This window comes from Somniosus microcephalus, chromosome 11 (assembly GCF_052327205.1).
Source record: "Somniosus microcephalus isolate GS21.2 chromosome 11, FLI_Smic_1.0, whole genome shotgun sequence".
NCBI classification, from domain to species: Eukaryota; Metazoa; Chordata; class Chondrichthyes; order Squaliformes; family Somniosidae; genus Somniosus; species Somniosus microcephalus.
The window spans coordinates 178,000,790-178,021,429 of record NC_140997.1 but is presented as its reverse complement, the minus strand read 5'-3'; the positions used below and the strand labels follow the sequence as shown (position 1 = coordinate 178,021,429).

At 43.7% G+C, this 20,640-nt stretch overlaps 1 protein-coding gene across 1 annotated transcript in view; it reads right to left on the bottom strand.

Moving 5' to 3' along the window:
* Positions 1-329: 329 nt before the first annotated feature.
* eogt (EGF domain-specific O-linked N-acetylglucosamine (GlcNAc) transferase) overlaps positions 330-20,640 on the bottom strand; it is a 74,693-nt gene continuing 54,382 nt past the window's right edge. Inside the window, 6 exon segments of the mRNA XM_086001472.1 lie at positions 330-979; positions 6,109-6,211; positions 8,151-8,270; positions 14,399-14,454; positions 17,516-17,584; positions 18,339-18,425. Of these exon segments, the coding sequence (XP_085857598.1) occupies positions 833-979; positions 6,109-6,211; positions 8,151-8,270; positions 14,399-14,454; positions 17,516-17,584; positions 18,339-18,425 (582 nt within the window). The 3' untranslated portion in view covers positions 330-832.

Here is a 20,640-nt window from a genome sequence, read left to right as displayed (position 1 = left end):
TGGGTTCCCCAGCAGGTCGAGAACTTCGGCGGCGGTAGAGCTTGCTAGTGCTGAGACTACGTGGAGGTACCTTTCTTCATCGTCTTGAACCCTGCGAAGGGTGAATTGGGCCTCCGAGTGCGCGAACCAAGCTGGTGCTTGGTGTTCCCAGAAGGTGGGGAGCTTCAAGGACGCTGCGCCGGCCGACATCAGGCTGCTGCTGGTTGCCATCGGGTCGTTGCTGGCCTCTGTAGGGCTGCGTGAGTCGGGGGCTTCGGCCGCCGACATTCGGGGTCACCAATGTGGGGGACTACGGTCTCCCGCGTAAAGAAATAGGCAACACAGCGAGCTACAAGAAATAAGTCTTTACTCCAACTCTCACAATACAGTACTGAATTCGTGAAGCCCGCGAATCTGTGATGACTCACGGATTGGTCACCTGCTGGAACCTGATTGGTTTTCCTTCTCTCAGCAGCAGGCAAGTCTGAACGTGCCTTATTCCTCTCAGCTTGCAACTGTCTTGCGGGGGGAGGGGAATACAGCAGTTAAAAGGGGATTATACAGGTTTATCTACATACACACAGTGTTTCCCCAATGTGGCAATGCCACAATAGTCTAATTTGGGATCAATTAGAGAACTTGCCTACATTTAAACATTTGGTCTGGCCTTGATTACGCCTACATACCTGGAAATCAGTTCAGAATGGTGCATTTGATATGGTATATGTAACATTTAAAAAGACAATCTGATTTGCCTTTACAGGAATGTTAAAAAAGTGATCAATAGCCTTTTAAAATGCAATGATAATACTTAAAACAGATATATAAATTCAGCTTATACAGGTACATGTTGTCATAGTTCATCATGATATTGTGTAAAAGGCCATCTTGGATGCTGTGTTACTTTCTGTGCAGCAGATAGCACAAGACGCATAAATTCGGTCACATCAAAAGAGTAATTAGTAAACTTAGGATGGTCCCCAAGGGTTGGATGATGTCCCTAGGTGAATAAAATTGGAAAGAAAGGTGATGAATTATTAAATCAAGAGATGGGGAAGTTAATGCAATAATGAAGAAGATAATGGCCCATGATTTGCAGTCAGTGGCGAAGCAAAGACGTTCGTCGCTGGCCCCGAATTCAGCTTCTCACAAAGATCTCATGATCTCTGGCGAGAAGTTTGGCTTTTCCAACACGCAGCTGAAATCAACGTAGTATAGTGGGAATCCCATAGCGCGAGCTGCTGTGATGTCAACAAGCTGTCTAAGCAGCCAATCACAATGCAGACAGGGAACCAGGAAATAGAAATCAATCAATCACTTTTTAAAAAATTTAGAGAGCAAAATAAAGAGTGGGACATACACATTGGGTTAAGGTAGAAGCTGAAATATCATGAACAAACTTTAAAAAAATGCTAAAACTTTTTAAAATAATTTTAAAATCTAATTCTTTTTAACTTAATGGAAAAATTTGACATTCTACCAATATAAAATTAGTTTTTCAGGACCAGAACGGTTGTTTATCAGTAGTTATTACTCAGATCATCGTTAAAAAGCCAGTTACATCTCATTTGAATGGATCTAACTTTTTATGGGGTTTCTAACAGCGATATTTGTTTGGAAAAGGGGAAGTTTTCATCAGATCAGTGATTTCACTGATTGCCAGTTCTTGGGGGGGTGGGGGGGGGGGGGGGGGGAGGTCCACAGCACAGCCTGTGAAGGAGCAGTGAATGACGGACCGCAACTTCAGGATTTCCGTGTTAGGCTGCACATGCAGTTTCAAAGGCAGAATGACGCCGAACGCTGCCAGTTCGACAGCATCAGGACCACAAGTTCTGGGCCAATTTTCTTCACTGTAGATGTCAGACAATGACAAAAGGATTAATTTCAAGAACAGTACCAATAATTCAGAGCCACTTTTTATTTCCTACATACTGTGATGGAGTGGACACACTTCTCTTTAGCAGGCTCTGCCCCATGTGGTCATTTGATTATTCCAGTTTAACAGATTGGAGAGGACCAGCAGACAGGAGTTTAAACTATGCAAGAGTAGGAATGGACTGGATATTAGGCAGTTCGTGATCCTCTGGAATGCATTGCCGACTGGTGTGGTGGATGCTGAATCTGCATGCCTTCAAGAGGGAGCTGGACCAGAGATCACATCGTATAAAAGGTAAACGTCTTTATAGATAACATGTGGTCCACGTGAACTCCCGAACTAGTTGTGATCACCTAAGTGGGGGTCGGAGTGGAATTTTACAGATTATTTTTTCCCTTATTGGCCCAGGTTTTTTCTCTTTTTTTGCCTCTCCCAGGGGAGAGTGTCTAGCCATGATGCTCCAGCTATCATGGTGTATGGGCAGGTCTTTTTCTGCCCATCAATTTTGTATGTTCATATGTGCATGTTGTCTGGTTTTTAAAAGATGAAATACAGGACTCCATGGAGAAGTCTTATAAACAAACATTTTAAAAACTGAAACTTAAAAGGTCTAAACAAATGGAAGTGATCTATAGGCAAGTACCCACCTATAGAGTTACCTTCTCCCTCAAACTCATTGGTCTGTAATTTGCAGTCAGCGGCGAAGCAAGGCCCTCGCCTCTGGCCCCGAAGAAGGCTGCCCACATAGATCTCGCGATCTCTGTGGCGAGAGGTTTGCCTTTTTCGACGTGTACTTGATTGCAGCGCTCTGTCATGGGGATTCCCAGTGAAGAGCTGCAGCGACGTCAACAAGATGTCTAAGCAGCCAATCACATTAAAGAATTCTCACAGACAGCAAACCAGGAAATGAAAAGCTGCTTTTATCCGGACTTTAAAAAAATGTTAGAGAGCAAAATAAAGATTGGGGCTCTCACATGGTGATAAGGTAGAGCTGAAATATCATGAACAAACTTTAAAAAAAAAAAGTACAATAGCAAAATACTGCGGATGTTGGAAATCTGAAATAACAACAGAAAACGCTGAAAATACTCAGCAGGCCAGGCAGCATCCGTGGAGAAAGAAACTAATGGTTGCTGCCTGGCAATTGTAATTTATATCTAAATGGAGAAATTTTACACTCCACAAATATAAAAATTAGTTTTTCAGGGCCAGGACTTTTGTTTAGCAGTCAATACGCTGTTAAAACCCCAGTTACACCTATTCCAACATTACACCTATTCCAACATTTAATGGTGTATTTAACAGTGATATTAACACAGAAAAGCCCAAGTTTTCGTCAGCTTCACTATTTCACTGATTACACTGATTGCCGGCTATGGGGGATCCACAGCGCAGCCTGTGTCGGAGCAGTGAATGACTGACTGCAACTTCAGGATTTTCGTGTTTAGATGCGCATGCGCTAAATCCTAAAGTTGCGGTCAGTTTCAGTGGGGTAATGATTACACTCTGCAAATTCCGGGCCAATGTCCAAATGTTTACATTATTCTGTTTACTATTGGAAACAATGACAATGGAGTACTTTATAAATGGTTCGTTGCTGGTGCTAGCCCAGCTCCACAAAGCACAACTGGCACCAACAGGTCACAGCCATACCTCACTCTATTATACAAAAAGAAAATACTGCAGATGCTGGAAATCTGAAAAACAGAAAATGCTGGAAATACTCAGTAGGTCAGGCAGCATCTGTGAAGAGAGAAACAGAGTTAACGTTTCAGGTCGATGACCATTCGTCAGAGCTGGAAAAAGCAGGAAATGGAACAGATTTTTTAATCAAGTGTAGTGGCTGGGAAATGGGGGAGGGGATGAAAGAACAAAAGGGAAGGCCTGTGATAGGCTGGAAGGCAGGAGAGGTTAAGAGACATTGAGAGACATTAAGAGATATTCAAGGCAAAAGGAGATGGTAATGGGACAGGTTAAGAAACAAAGGATGGTTCTAGATGAAGTGTAAATTGCGCTGGCAGAATGGAAGACAGCTGCCCTGTGGGAAGAGAAGAACAGAACAAAAGTGTGGATAAAAATATATATATATGTTATGATCTGAAATTGTTGAATTCTATGTTGAGTCCAGAGGGCTGTAAAGTGCCTAATTGAAAGATGAGGTGCTGTTCCTCGAGCTTACGCTGAGCTTCCATGGAACAGTGCAAGAGGCCGAGGACGGAGAGGTCAGAGTGGGAGTGAAGCAGTGAATTAAAGTGACAGGTGACCGGAAGCTTGGGGTCCCTCTTACGGACTGAACTGAGGTGTTCCGCAAAGCGGTCACCCAATCTGCGTTTGGTCTCCCCAATGTAGAGGAGACCACATCATGAGCAGCGAATACAGTATACTAAATTGCAAGAAGTACAAGTAAATCGCTGTTTCACCTGGAAGGGGTGTTTGGGGCCCTGGACAGTGGGAAGGTATAAGGACATGTGTTGCATCTCCTGCGCTTGCACGGGAAGGTGCCGGGCGAAGGGGAAGGGGTGTTGGGGGTGATAGAGGAATGGACTAAGGTGTCGCGGAGGGAGCGGTCCCTACGGAATGCTGAAAGGAGGTGAGTGGAATATGTGTTTGGTGGTGGGATCATGCTGGAGGTGGCGGAGGATGATGCGTTGAATGTGGAGGCTGGTGGGGTGAAAGGTGAGGACAAGGGGATCTCTATTGTGGTTCCGGGAGGGAGGGGCAGGGGTGAGGGCAGAAGTGCAGGAGATAGAATGGACACGGTTAAGAGCTGTGTCAACCACTGTAGAGGGGAATCCTCGGTTGAGGAAAAAGGAAGATATGTCGGTAGCACTGGTATGGAAGGTGGCATCGTCAGAGTAGATGCGGCGGAGACGGAGAAACTGGGAGAATGAAATAGAGTCCTTACAGGAGGCGGGATGGGAGGAAGTGTAGTCCAGGTAGCTGTGGGAGTCAGTGGGCTTGTAGTTAATGTTGGTCAATAACCTATCCCCAGAGATGGAGACGGAGAAGTCAAGGAAAGGAAGGGAAGAGTCGGAGATGGACCATGTGAAGGTGAGGGAAGGGTGGAAATTGGAAGCAGAGTGAATGAAATTATCCGGTTCAGGGCAAGAGCAGGAAACGGCACCGATACAGTCATCAATGTACCGGAAAAAGAGGCAAGGGAGGGGACCTGTGTAGGACTGGAACAAAGAGTGTTCCACATATCCCACGAAAAGGTAGGCATAGCTAGGACCCATGCGGGTTCCCATAGCCGCACCTTTGATTTGGAGGAAGTGAGTGGAGTCAAAGGAGAAGTTGTTCAATGTGAGAACAAGTTCAGCCAGGGGGAGGAGGGTGGTGGTGGATGGGGACTGGTTGGGCATCCGTTCAAGGAAGAAGCGGAGCGACCTCAGGCCATCCTGGTGGGGGCGTTTAGGCTGGCTGCTCGAGTGGGTCACACAATTAAACAGGGACAATGATACAAGCTGAAGACTCATAGATTAAGAATGAGATTATATTTACATGGAATTCAAACCATGCAGAAAGTTACACAATTGGATCTCAATTAACTCAGTTTTTCCAGGTATTCTAAAGGGTGGATGGGTTTTCCAGGAATTTTAAAGAGTGCCATTTCATAACATTGCAAAAGAAATAAAAAGCAGCTATGGACTATTCCACTGTTCTTCCCTCTTTCTCTTCCTTTCCTGAGCTAATTTAATTCTAGTTCAGACATTCTCACTGGAAATCAGAATCACTTAATCTAAAGCATCTCTCCCCATTACCCATGGCCCAGTGGGTGGCGTGCCACTGCTTCATACAGATAAGGAGGATTGCAAGTTCAAACTCCATTTTGTTTAAGTTGGCCTCAGTCAGGATGGTAATGATGTTGCTACAAAGGGGGTGCATCTCCCAACTAAGGAGGTGGGGGAAAAAACAATTTATCAGCCAGTAACAATGGAGAATATTCTCCCCTGTGTGTACAGTTAAAGAAAATTTATTTTTCTAAACTGTCACTGGTTTATTACAACTATATAGAAAAATAAATTTTCCTCAACATTATACACATAGAAAAATACCCCCTTTGCCTCTTCTCTGGTTTATTATACATGCTGATGAATTTGGTTGAGATTATTTTTCTTTATTCATTGAATTATAAATAGCTTTACAAAATAAATTCATCAGTTTAATATCATATTGTTCCCATTAGTTTAATTCATTACAAAGGTTTGAAGACCTGGCTGTAGAACACAAGTGACAATAAAATTACCACAAACCTTATCCTGAGATACGACTTTGTCACTTTTTTCCCAAGTCATATAATGAATTCCTCGAAGTCGAGCCAAATCCAAATAGCAGCGCTCATCTTCACAGTTATACCTGAAGAAAGAACTTGCATTTATGTAACACCTTATCAAATCCTCAAAATGTACCAAATTGTTTCACAGCCAATTAATTCATTTCAAAGTGCAGTCACTGTTGTTATGTAGACAAATGCAGCTGCCATTTGCATGCAGTTAGATCCAAAAAATGGTGAGGTAATTGATGAGTTAGCCTGTTTTTAGTGGTGATTGAAGGAGAAACATTGGCAAGGACGCCAGATGAACTCCCTGCTGTTCTTTAACTAATGCTGTAAGATCTTTTATATTCACTTATACCACCAAAACAGGCAGACAACGCCTTGGTTTAATGTCTCATCGTAAGATGGCACCTCCAACAATGCAGCACTCCTTCGGCATTGCATGAAGTATCAGCCTAGATTTTGTGCTTAAGTCCTGGAATGTGGCTTGAACCCCAACTTTCTGACTCAGAAGTAAAAAGGCCACCAAATGAAACAAGCTGACAGACTGGCAAGCACCACGCAATTACTGTAATGCCTGTTATAGTGCTTTGTCCATACTAGTCAAGAAAAAAATCCAACACAGGGCTAGGCTATGCTCTACATAGCCTGATTACGGGTGGTCAATTCTACTCTAAATGGCCTTAACAACATAAAGGAGTACAAGTAAAGTGCTGTAGACATTGCCTCACAAGGAATGTAGCAGTAGATGATAAATAACTGATGTGTGTATTGCAATTTTCTAACTTAAAATGTACTCAACTTCTCCACCCCTCTTTTGGTTTACGTTGTGCTGTACATTGTTCATTGTTTTGCATCCAAGAGGGTAAGCAAGGAGGCAATCTGTTCCCAGGCCATTGCCAACTGCCGCGCTTGGACATCTGATAGGATCCACATGAGAACAGCTAGATGACGACTTCCCACTTAATGTTCTTGTCTGCTGTAGGAAGGTGATTGGGCTATTTTGGCACCTCTTGATCCCACCCATTTTATACAAATACTTATTAGCAGATGTGGATCAAGCTCTTCCAATGACTTGCTGGGTAAATGAACATCTGGTGTAATACTGAGTGAACAAGATCAGGTGGATCTCAGGTTTGATCCCTGATCTTTGCTGAGTTAAATGATCTCAACTGGGGTTGCAGTTAGAATGCTACAATGGGCCTCAATACCCCGGAGCTTAGGAGGGGAAAAGAAAAAAAAATCAATCTTGGTTCTTGGTCCTATTCACAGACAGGAACATGCTGGAAAATGTTCACGTATGCACAGTAGTATGAACACAAGATCAAGCTTAGTTGTAATGCTGTGCAGAGTTAAATAACGTTCTGATATTAACTGCCTAGGCCAGGTGAGTCCAAACTGTAACCCATGTCAATCTGGTCCTCAAAGACCAGGCACTCAGTCCTATTTATGTTTATATTTCTTATTGCTAGTTTGTCCTTTTAGAATTTTGTGGGCCTGGAGGTTTAAAAAGTTGGTTTTGTGGTTCTCTCACATATTGATGGATATATGATAAATCAGAACACTGTGATCTGTTAGTATCAGCAAATTGAGATAGATGCAAACTAATGGTCACGTGGATTTAAACTTTATATGTGGTTCCCATGGCTCCATGGTACACACTGATGTGACCCACAAAAACAAAAAGCTTGGACACCTCTGGTCTTGGCACACACATGAAGAAGGAGCAAGGTATAGGAGGGTTGCTAGCACTCATAGAAACAAGAGCCACTGTCTTCAAGAAAGGAAGGGACAAAAGGGGAGAATTATTTGCTAAAAAATGAAATAGCAGATGCAGCTAATATCTGACGGAGACACTGGATTGGGCGAACCTAACCTTGTAATCCACCATCAACAAGAGTTCGGTATTGCCAGTTAAAAAAAGTAGTATAGTTAAATTAAATTATACAGAAAAGCCGTATTGGCACATGAAACACAGCACAGACATTTGTAAGCATATTAAAAAAATGAAATACTTACAATTCAAAAATGACAGCCCAGTCAGGTAGAAAAAGCAGGTGAGTCAGTCCAGCTCCGTGTATGGAGATAAAAATGTCCGAATTGTGCGTTATTTTCAGTTGTTCTAAAAATCTAATGTCTCTGAGAGAATAAAAGACGACAAAGTAAAGACGATGCTATAGAATAAAATCTAATCTAGTTAACAGTGGTCACGTGCATGCAACTAAAAACCCGTTTAGTCTCTTTCATCCCCTCACGATTTTTCACGTTCTCTTTTCTTAATGCAGTAAGGCAATGAAAGAAAAGAGATTTAAAAACTATTTTGACTCACGGTAATACAATGTCTAATGCCAGTACTTAAAGCATAAACCGACTGGTAGCATTTATTTGATCTCATCAGATACTATCAATTGCCAGCCATTATGAAGAACTTTTGAAAGTTATTTTCAAACAAAATAAAGCAAGTTATGAATTTTATTCAGTACAACATTCTCTATAATGGTATACTATTTAGCTTCAAAACAATTTACTGTTCTGATTTTATTTGGGTTTGTGTGAAAATAGTAGTTCAGTGTATGTCCAATAATTTTAATATACACCCAGATACTTCAGGTTGCATGCTTGTTGAGAAGATGAAGGTGAACGGAATGATAAATAAGATACTATATTTGGTGTGAAATTGCACTTGCAAAATGAAGTTAGACTGAAAAAAAGCATAAAACATTTTGTTGAGGGATTCTGATTGAAAAGCTAATCATGATTCCAGCATGGATAACATTGTAGGGCTTTTTTGAAAAATGAAAATCCTAAAGTATAATACAATGAAATAAAATACAATACAATTTGATGCTGTAATCACAAACAGCTATATCACAGTACACTCCAAACAATGCTATTTTATGTCAATTTCATGTTTCTTTTTTTTAATTGAACAAGCTGATTTTTCAAAACTGAAAACAAGTATGGAATAGTGAGTTTTAAAAAATTCAATGCAACTTTAGAACACTGGCTCATTTAATGATGATAGCTTTATATTTTTGAGAATATTAAAAGATCCAACACTTAACTTTTAACACTTTTTTTAAAACTAAGCTTACATATATATTAGATAACCTACAAACTGACAGTTAGCCTGGTAGATAGCTGCAACATTACAGAGTTGGCCAATTGGCCAGACACAGTGCAGTCTTGACTAAGATTTTCCCACAGGCTTCCCATATTTTGTGTTTTAGAAGTTGTGGTATAGTTGTGCCGTCTTTGGAAAGAAAGGAATTGACTAGTTGAAAGGCCCTTCCTAGAATGACAATCAAGGAACGACAATGTCCATCCCATTCTCCAAACTAACAGCTTAATGTTGATGGGGAGAGGAGGGAAGACCTAACTGAAGAGATTAAATTACTCCATGTCTTAGAGCTAACATACACAAAGTGTATGCCCCCCCGATTATCAAAATCCACGACAAGGCCTTGGACAACGTGGACCACTTTCCATACCTCGGGAGCCTACTGTCAACAAGGGCAGACGTCGACGACGAAGTCCAACACCGCCTTCAGTGTGCCAGTGCAGCCTTCGGTCGCCTGAGGAAAGGAGTGTTTGAAGACCAGGACCTCAAACCCGGCACTAAGCTCATGGTCTACAGGGCAGCAGTGATACCTGCCCTGCTGTATACCTCAGAGCACTGGAGAGGTACCACAAACGCTGCCTCCGCAAGATCCTGCAAATCCATTGGCAGGATAGGCGCACCAACGTCAATGTTCTTGCTCAGGCCAACATCCCCAGCATCGAAGCTCTGACCATGCTCAATCAGCTCCGATGGACGGGTCACATTGTCCGCATGCTCGATACGAGACTCCCAAAACAAGCGCTCTACTCAGAGCTCCGGCACGGCAAGAGAGCCCCAGGTGGGCAGAGGAAAAGCTTCAAGGACACCCTCAAAGCCTCCTTGAAAAAGTGCAACATCCCCACAGACACCTAGGAATCCCTGGCCCAAGACCGCACAAAATGGAGGAGAAGCATCCAGGAAGGCGCCGAACACCTCGAGTCTCTTCGCCGGGAGCAAGCGGAAGCCAAGCGCAGGCAGCACACATCAACCCAAGCACCCCACCCTACCCACCCCTTCAACCACCGTCTGCCCCACCTGTGACAGAGACTGTAGGTCCCACATTGGATTAATCAGTCACATGCGAGCTCATTTTTAATGTGGAAGCAAGTCATCCTCGGTTCCGAGGGACTGCCTAAGAAAAGATACACAAAGTGCAACTTAACTGTAGCAAGTTTTAGTATATTAGTATATATCTTCTGAGTTAAATGCCATAAAGCAATTAAAGCCATAAAAGGTCCTAAGTAATGCCCCCAGATAGGACCATGTTTATGCTACAGGCATTCCCTACTAGTATGAGGAGTCATTATCCCTAACTCAGACCACTTAGTTAACACCTAATGGAAGATGTCACCTCTCCACATCTGTGTGAAAAAAAACTCTTGAGAAATGCAAGATCAATGGCTGGGTGGCCGGAGGGGGGGGGCCGTAAAAATCATAAAACAGTCTGTCTTACTGGGGGAAAGCCATGCTTCAGTGACTCAATGATAGTCACAGGACTCCACATTTATCAGATCTGATTCGCAGAAGTGGGTGAGAACTAGCAACAGTGTCATCCTGATTGGTTAAGTGAATGTAGGGACATTTCCCTTTAAAGTAAGATATAATAGAGGATTCTGCATACTTCAGGTCAATCAGTGTTTGTCAGTAGTAGACAGTCTGTAGTAATTATTTTCTAGGGCGAGCACACTGTCTCTCTCTTTGTCTTTGTAGAAGTCTCTCTGTTAGTTCACTTAGGTTCTCTTTTTTGTGTATGAATCTTTACTTAGCAGATGCAGAAAGGTGCCTTTACAGATACAGCGTATTAAGACAAGGAATAAAATACCAAGTTGGCTTGTTAGGCTGTACCAGCCAGTTCCAGGCAGAGGAAAGTGTCAGCTAACTTTATAAGAGTCCGAGATCAGAGAAAAGTGAGGGTAAATCCAGCTCAGATATCGTCGCTCTTAAGTGAAGTGGGATCAGTTGGAACCGAAGATTCAAGTGAAACAGATAACCTGGCCGCGAAGGGGTTCATTAACTCATTGCTGAATACGCTTGTGGTTTGGCTTCTTCCTTGTTGATTTGTCAAGAAAGAGTTAATTCAGTCAGCAGCTTAAGGGTAACCTAATCGAGGGTTGGTAAATTAAATTAATTTTAATCCAAACTGGGTTAAATGCAAGATAGTTAGCCGAGCCGAGTCAGGCATCATTTGTCTCTAAACCTGTGCTCATAGATAAAATCCCAGACAGTTCCTTAGTAAGGAGTTAAAGGAGAGAATTAAGGATTCATCAGTTTCCTCAGCATATATAATCCCAGCTTTCTTACACATACTGCTGGAAGGAGTAGGTATGGAGGCTTCCTGTGAGATGACCTGTGCTGTTCCTACTGCAGGGGCTTGCTTGCTTTCAGGTTGTTTACTTGAAACAAATGCAGCTGCAGGCAAGGGGTTGTCAGTGACTTGAGAGCTCCCACTTGTTGCTGTGCTTCTAGCTGCATGCCCGTTGGAGGTTGAATCTACATGTCAACCACTACTCTGAGTACAGAGCATTACAGTGCCATGAGGTGTCTGAATCTTTCAATCTTGTTTCAACAACAACTTGCATTTATATAGCACCTTTAACATAGAAAATCATCCTAAGGTGCTTCACAGGAGCGTTATCAAACTAAATTTGACACCGAGCCACATAAGGAGATATTAGGATAGATGACCAAAAGCTTGGTCAAAGAGATAGGTTTTAAAGGAGCATCTTAAAGGAGGGGAGAGAGAGGTAGAGTGGCGGAGAAGCTTAGGGAGGGAATTCCAGAGCCTAGGGCCCAGGCAGCTGAAGGCACGGCCGCCATTGGGGATGTGCAAGAGGCCAGAATTGGAGGAGTGCAGAGATCTTGGAGGGTTGTGGGCAATGTTTCCCACGCAGCAGTCTGGAGCTCCCATGCAGGCCGCTCGCCGGCTTTTCAATTGGAGTAACTGCGCATGTGCGAACATTTGAGTGGGTCACGCAGCCACTTAAAGGAGCCTGACACCCAAAAAAGAATTACAGGGAACATTGGTTGTAGAGCTGGAGGAGGTTACAGAGATAGGGAAGAGTGAGGCAATGGAGGGATTTGAAAACAAGGATGAGAACTTTAAAATTGAGACATTGCTGGACCGGGAGAAAATGTAGATCAGCGAACACAGGGGTGATGGGTGAACGGGAGTTGTGCGAGTTAGGATACGGGCAGCAGAGCCTTAGATGAGTTCATGGTTATGGAGGGTGCAAGATGGGAGGCCGACCAGGAGAGTATTGGAATAGTCGTGTCTAGAGGTAACAAAGGTACAGAGGAGGGTTTTAGCAGCAAATGAGCTAAGGCAGCAGTGGAGGCGGGCAATGTTACGGAGGTGGAAGTAGGCGGTCTTGGTGATGGAGTGGATGTGGTCAGAAGCTCATCTCAGGGCCAAATAGGACGACAAAGTTGCGAACGGTCTGGTTCAGATTCAGACAATGAAGCCAGCCATTATTACACCTTGGATTTGATGCCAGCTATTATTGCGCCCTAAATTTTGGACGCAGAGGCTTCGACAGCACAACTGCAGTCTGTGTGAGTAATACTAAAACTATGCTTTCTGCTTGCACTGATGAGGTGTTCCCTGCTGATACTGGCCAAAGCCACGAAGCAGAAAACAACTACCACATAATACAGTATCACAGTGTACCAACTGCTTAAATTATGTTCGGCAAGGATGTAAGTGATCGGTATACCCATTCATGCTTCTGAAGCAGAATCGCAAAGTGACACAGCAGAACGCGTGTCAATGTCAACAGCAAGCACTCTTTCTCCAGTCACCACCTCAGCTACCTCTACCTTTTCTTCCAAATCACTAAAACCCTTTGAGTATGCCTCTATGAGCTGGTGAATGCTTGCAGTAGAGATGGTATTGAGTGCTGGGATGAGAAGACCCGGTTTGCTACTCCTAGAATTGTAGCGTATCTGTAGCAAGAAAAGTGTACGTGATAATTTAATGTGCATAATCAGGCATGTTGTTGTTGCTGCAGAAACATAAATGCACATTTCACAACACAAATAACAGGGCTTATGAAACCTGAAGCATTTTCCTCTCCTCCAGCCACAAATGTACAGCTTTCTAGATGATGGAAGTGAGAGGTTTGGCCTTCCGAGTCCCTCCTCCAGACTGCTCTTTTTGCCTTCAGTTGAAGGTGGTCTTTTTCCATGGGAAGATGGAAATTGGCATTAAAGGAGCAAATATTTTGTGCTGTGCACTTCTGATCTTGCAATGCCAGAACATAAACCATGCTTATCACGTCCCTGTGTGTTGCATTTGCTGGATCAATTCATAAACGTATTTGTATACAGAGGTACTTAAGCAAACTTGTCTGTCACCAGAAACTTACTTTGATTGGCATCAGTAACTACTTACATATATTTTAGCCTCCATATATAGCAGGCTACATTTATTCACACTCACTCTCATTTCTCACCTTGAATTTTTTTTTAAAGTCTGATGGCTTCTTCCAGATATCCTTCCAAACTCTCCTGGTACAGAACCCTGCACTGACTCCTGTGTCATGGCTTCCTGGGCTTGCTTCACCCTCTGGGCGTCGGTGGCTTACCCCTCCGCTCTGTAAAGAGCACTTTTTCTGTGCACTCATGACCTGCAGGTCTTGGTCCATAAATTTGCCATCTATGCTCTCTCTCTCTCTCTCTCTCTCAAGATGTCAGGCACAGCATGCTATTTATACTGGCTCAGTGGTTGTACAACTAGTTCAGCAGCAATCGTGCAAGCGCTTTCCTGACTGGCCATTTAGCTGTGTTTTTCTAATGCACCCGAGCTTCCAGAAAGCACAATAAGTAAAGCTGGGTGTTCCTATGAGTATGTTAAAAAGAGAAACATTTTAACCCCCATCTGAGGCAGTGCCTGGGCACTAAGTAATTCTACCTCCAAAAAGTTAACAAAACATATAAACAGCACAGGACCGAAATTCCCACTTTTTGATAGAGTATAGCTATTTTCTCTGTAAAATACTTTGTTAACAGAATTGCAGAGAAGCATGGCTTTGAAAAGTGCAAATTCTGAAAATTTAATTTTAGTGGGTTGCTAATTACAGAGAAAAGCAAACATTCTACCTTTTTCATCAAGAAGGAAATTTTAGCATCCCCGCCCCCACCTCCAAGTTGTATGATGTTTAACACTTACTTGTAATCCACCATTCTGACATCAAATACAGTTACTGTCTTCAGTGCCTTCACCAGCTGAGGGCAAAGTTAAAATATTTGCTATGTATTTTGCAGTTTAATGAGCTTTTAATATGATTCACAAACTATTTAACAAAAAGCTTTCTATAATTTATGAGCAATAAAATATTTAATACAGCGCACGGTCTTCAAAAATTAAACACAGCCATTATTATATAACGAGCACATCTCCCATGATATTGCTCGTGATGAGGCAAAGGATATGCAGTTTTATAACAAGAGAGATGTTATCAACAAAGTGTGACAGGGAAAATAATACAGTAGTGGGACACACAGGAAATGCACATTATAGGCAAGACTTTTAATATTTTTCCTATAACTAGTTTACTCCCCATGGTGTTGCACATGGGGTGTCAACACCAAGTGACACCTTCATACATAGAGGCATTAGGGGGTGGAAGATAATTGGACCAGGCATAATTCAGTGTCCATTTTAAAGTCATGCATTTTTTCCTTATATTTATATACTTTGCTTTTATATTATTGTTGCTAAATAACAAAACTTACAGCAATTTAGGAAGCAGTGTTGGATTGACGCCTAAGGGGGAGAAATTGGGTGAGTAGCGCCACCTGTTAGCGCCTAAAGAGGCAGTCAGTGGCTGTAGCGCCACTGGCTGCACCTCCCGCGATATTCAGCAGGGGCGCTAATGGTGACGTTAGCCTGTTACGCTGCGCCGCCACCGATGACGTTATCGGTGTGCGCAGCGCCCCATTAGCGATATTTGGTAGCGAACACCGCTGTAGCGCCGTTCGCTACCCGCGCCCAGTTCACGGGGCCTTGCTGTGCCGGCAGCGGCGCAAGTTAAGGTGGAGGTGCGGGGCGGCCGCCTGCCAGCACCTCCGTCCCCGGCCTCCTGACCCCCCCCATCCCCTGCGGCATTGCCGGCTGTTTCCTGAGAGCCCGGCACTTCTCCTCGGTGCCGGGCTCTTTTGCCAGCACTCGCGATCGGGGATCGCGCTGTTGCAGGCCCCTCCCCCTTAACAATGGGAGGAAGGCCTGCAGTACCGCAGCGTGCGCTGCGATATTCAGTTTCAGCGCCCTAAGAGGGACGCGGAGCACCTTGAGCCTCGCCCCGTGTCCCTCAAGGGTTTCTGAAACTGAATTTCTGGCGATCGGTATTACTCTCAATGCAGCGCAAAAATCAGCGCCCAGGCGAACTTGGCACCAGTTTGGCGCCTCAACCCAATTTCTAGGCCTAAGAGTTTCTCTGCAGTACAGGCTGGGGAGCTGCGAGATGCAAAACTAAGGCCTGACAGGGGTAACACTGGCAGGAGGGTGTAATTACAGCATGACAAGTTTACACGGGCAGTTTCCATTATAAATGTGGATAAAGGAATTTATAATGGAAAAAGTTGACAAGAAGTGCACAGAGAAGCAAGATTTTTAATATATTATAGATGTAAATTATGTTGTGAAAGCAGGATAGTTTTTTTGTCTGTTTTTCTAAATCTTTTCTCCTCAAGGCATTGAGTCATGTTGGGTATTGTTCCACAGACACTGCAATCCTTCTGTATTTTGCCAATGTAAATATTCCTCACTGAGTTTAGCCAATGTGTGTTAGCAGATTATTTAACTGTGAACAACATCACTGTCAAGCCCACTCTTCCCCTCACCTGACATCCACACATGCACTCATTTTTCAGCAGTAGTTGCTGGATAGCAATCAGGAGTGAGAAACTTGGATTATTATTTCCCTCACTAGCTTGACCAAATTGTTACCCTGCATGACCCTGTGGCTGTGACTGAGACCAGCCAACTCAGTACAAACCAGGGATTGAAGATACTTGGAGAGACAAGAGAATAAATTTGTGAGGCACTGATAGGCATTTTGAAGTAGTCAAGGAACAATGGGAGGGAACAGAAGAATATGCAAGAACAGTAAACAAGGCCATACCTGGCAACTACAGTCCCATTAGTGTCACCTCAATAATCGGAAAACTAATGGATTCAATAATCAGAAACAAAATGGAGTTGCAACTGCATGAAAATAATTCAATAATGACAGGCAACACATGTTTAGAAGAGGCAGATTTTTGCTGACCAACTTCAGATTTTGTTTTCTTTGAGGTGGTCACTTAAATTGAGAGTGCGAACCCCCATTATGTAGTTCCAAAAGGACGTTTATAAAGTATAACTATGGTCAGAGAGTTTCAGTGGTAAGACAGACATTAATTGGTAACTAATTAAAAGGGGAAAAAAGGAGTAATTAAAAGAATACCTAGATTGCAACTAGAGGATATTGAGTGCGATATCTGTGTTGGACCCCTCCAATGAGTGGCATAAATAGCTAACCTGGAATCACAATCTCAGTGCAAGAGAATTAAATTTGCAGATGACACCAAGCCAGGGGACACCGCATATTATACTGGATCCTCAGTTTTATTGTCAAATCAGTTGAGTTCAAATATTTGGAGGTCATGTTCAAACTGTATGTTACTCTAGCCAAGCCGCATCTTGAGTACTGCATACAGTTTGGCTGCCGCAACACCAGGAGGCCATCCAGGCACTAGAGGCAGTGCAGAGGAGAGCAACAAAGCTAATTGTTAATGCCAAGGGAACATCTACGAGGAATTCAAAACAGAAAATGCCAGAAACATTCAGCAGGTCTGGCAGCATCGGTGGAGAAAGGAAGGTAGGATTAATGTTTCAGGTCTTATGACCCTTCGTCAGAGCCCGTTGAGGAATTTTTTGATATGGTAGGACTCCTCACCCTCAAAAGAAAAATCTCAGAGGTAATCTTGTAGAGATATACAAAACTGTAGATGGGAGGGTTGCATTCTGGAAGGAGAAGATGGAATCGGCTAAAAGGACTTCACATCTGAATCTACCTTATGAATCTGATCTATATGGCTCAGTACTGCATCCGACGATGCACTTAGTCACTGAACAGCCAGCAGATTCTTTGTTTTAATGAAACACTGCAAAATGTTCCAAAAATGGATACTTTACCTAAAATCAATAAATTGGTAGTCCATTAACAGATAACTACAGCAAGAATTTGTAGTCACTGGTACATATCTTAGACAACACAAAAAATTGTTCCCTTTTACTACCCACCTCATCTTGATTTAAAATTCTGCGATACTGAGTACTGCGAACCAGAAGTGTAACACGAATTCTCCCAATCTGGATAAAAGAAAGATTTATTAAGCATATAGCAAGATTTCCAAATATTAAAATATATCTTATAAAATATCATTAAAACTTCATAATCAAAATTATCTAGGGTCAATAAATCAAATCTATTCAATCATTCAGAGTATTTCCCCTTTCCTTCCACCGCATGCTTGCCTTTTACTTTCCAAGTGTCCCATCACCCCCATGACATTCTGCACCCAAGCAGCGAGGCTGGTGACCTTTGTCAATCTTTAACGAGCCACTAGGGAAATGTGTTGACTTTTACATTTTAAACCCTATGATTTGATGGAGAGCCTCAACCACTACTGCCCTACAATTCCCTAAGAACTGGCCAAGAGTGGAAATGAACCTTGTGGGGAATCATGGGCACATACCCACACACGACTGTACCACTCCAGAGCACAAGTGCACTCGGTGGCACAGCTTACAACAAAATGATGCTCAGAACACAGTACACAAATGTTTGGGGAGGCGCAAGTGCCCTGCCCAGTTTTGGAAGTTTTAGGGTGTGTAAGCATAGCTTTGGGGGAGTGGATTTCAACTGATGTTTGAGAAGTAAGACTGGGCAGTAGTTGATCTGGATATAGCAGAATGGGCCTTAGTGGCTGAACAGGCAGCTGTCGAAAGGCTGTGAGTTGTCATATTGCAGTGGCTGGCCTACATCTGTGATGCCATTCTAAAGCAGCTGGTGGATTTTGCCAAATGGGTGGGGTTTTGGAGCACTTTACAATAAGACACTTACCAGTGGACTATCTTGTGTAATATTTAACCTAAAGAGGACATGCTGTGAAAATGCTCTGAACATTCCTGTGCTAAAGCAGTCAGGCACCTGTAATTTACAAGCAAAGAAAGCATTAGTGCGGTGTTGTACGTGACAATCACCTAATTGATAAATGTTGTACAAAGGCACAGCAATGTTCTCAACATATATTTCATCAATCAGGTTTCATGTGCCTTAGCATGCAACAAGACCTGGACATTCAGGCGTGGGCTAAGTGGCAGGTAACATTCGTGCCACAGAAGTGCCAGGCAATGACTATCTCCAACAAGCGAGAGTCTAATCACCACCCCTTGACATTCAATGGCATTACCATCGCCGAATCCCCCACCATCAACATCCTGGGGGGTCACCATTAACCAGAAACTTTACTGGACCAACCACATAAATACTGTGGCAACAAGAGCAGGTCAGAGTCAGTATTCTGTGGTGAGTGTCTCACCTCCTGACTCCCCAAAGCCTTTCTACCATCTACAAGGCACAAGGAGTGTGATGGAATACTTTACACTTGCCTGGATGAGTGCAGCTCCAACAACACTCAAGAAGCTCAACATCATCCAGGACAAAGCAGCCCATTTGATTGGCACCCCCTCTACCACCTTAAATATTTACTCATTCCACCACCGGCGTACTGGGGCTGCAGTGTGTACCATCTATAAGATGCACTGCAGCAACTCGCCAAGGCTTCTTCGGCAGCGCCTCCCAAACCCGCGACCTCGTCCACCTAGGACAAGGGCAGCAGACACATGGGAACACCATCACCTCCAAGTTCCCCTCCAAGTCACACATCATCCTGACTTAGAAGTATATCGCCGATCCTTCATCGTCGCTGGGTCAAAATCGTGGAACTCCCTCCCTAACAGCACTGTGGGAGTACCTTCACCACACGGACTGCAGCGGTTCAAGGCGGCGGCTCACCACCACCTTCTCAAGGGCAATTAGGGATGGGCAATAAATGCTGGCCTTGCCAGCGATGCCCGCATCCCATAAAAACAAATTTAAAAAAAGATGCAGAATGCTTGAAACTTTTTGAATAATAATAATAATAATAATAATCAACTTTATTGTCATTGTTAGTGCACAAGTGCAGTACAACAAAATGTAGGCTTGCGGCTCCCGAGAGTGTACATTTAGATTAAGACATTTAAACATTCAACATTCATTTGGCTTGTAATACATTAACATAAACATAACCATAATAAAGTGCATTGGCAGATGTGCAGGCTTTAGAGTTTATTTGTGGAGTTCAGTAGGATGACAGCCCTGGGAAAGAAGCTGTTCCTAAATCTGGTCGTTCGGGTGCGAATGCATCTGTAGCGTCTCCCAGATGGCAGGAGGGTGAACAGACTGTGGCTGGGGTGGGTAGGGTCTTTGATGATGGTCCGTGACCTCCGTAAACAGCGTTTCTGGTATATGTGCTCTATGGTCGGTAGCCGGGTGCCGGTAATGCGTTGGGCAGTTTTGACTACCCGCTGCAGGGCTTTCCGGTCATAGTATGGTATGGCAGCTGTAGCTACTGTGATACAGTTCGTCAGGATGCTCTCTATTGTGCAGCGGTAAAAGTTAGAGAGGATCAGGGGTGACAGGTTACATCCCTTCGGCCTCCTTAGGAAATACAGGCGCTGCTGGGCCTTCTTCACGAGAGAGGAGGTATTGAGGGACCAGGAGAGGTCTTCCGTGATGTGGACTCCGAGGAACTTAAAGCTGTCCACCCTTTCCACCACAGCCCCATGGATGTGGATGGGGGTGTGACTTCCGCCTTTAGACTTCCTGAAGTCCACAATGATTTCTTTGGTTTTCTTGATGTTAAGGGCCAGGTTGTTATCGGCGCACCACTTCACGAGATGCTGGACCTCCTCCCTGTAGGCTGACTCATCGTTGTTGGTGATCTGGCCTACTACCGTGGTATCATCCGCAAACTTGATGATGGTGTTGGAACCATGAACAGCCACACAGTCGTGGGTGAAGAGGGAGTAGAGGAGGGGGCTCAGCACACATCCTTGTGGGGCCCCTGTGTGCAGGGTCGGGGGGGGGGGGGGGGGGAAGGTGTGGTTACCTAATTTGACAGACTGGGGTCTGTTTGTTAGGAAGTCCAGGGTCCAGTTGCAGAGGGAAGTGTTCAGGCCAAGAGTGTGGAGTTTGGTGGCCAGCTTGTTGGGGACGATAGTGTTGAATGCTGAGCTGTAGTCTATAAACAGCATTCTGATGTAGGTCTCTTTACCATCTAAGTGATTCAGTGCAGAGTGTAGAGCAGTTGTGATTGCAT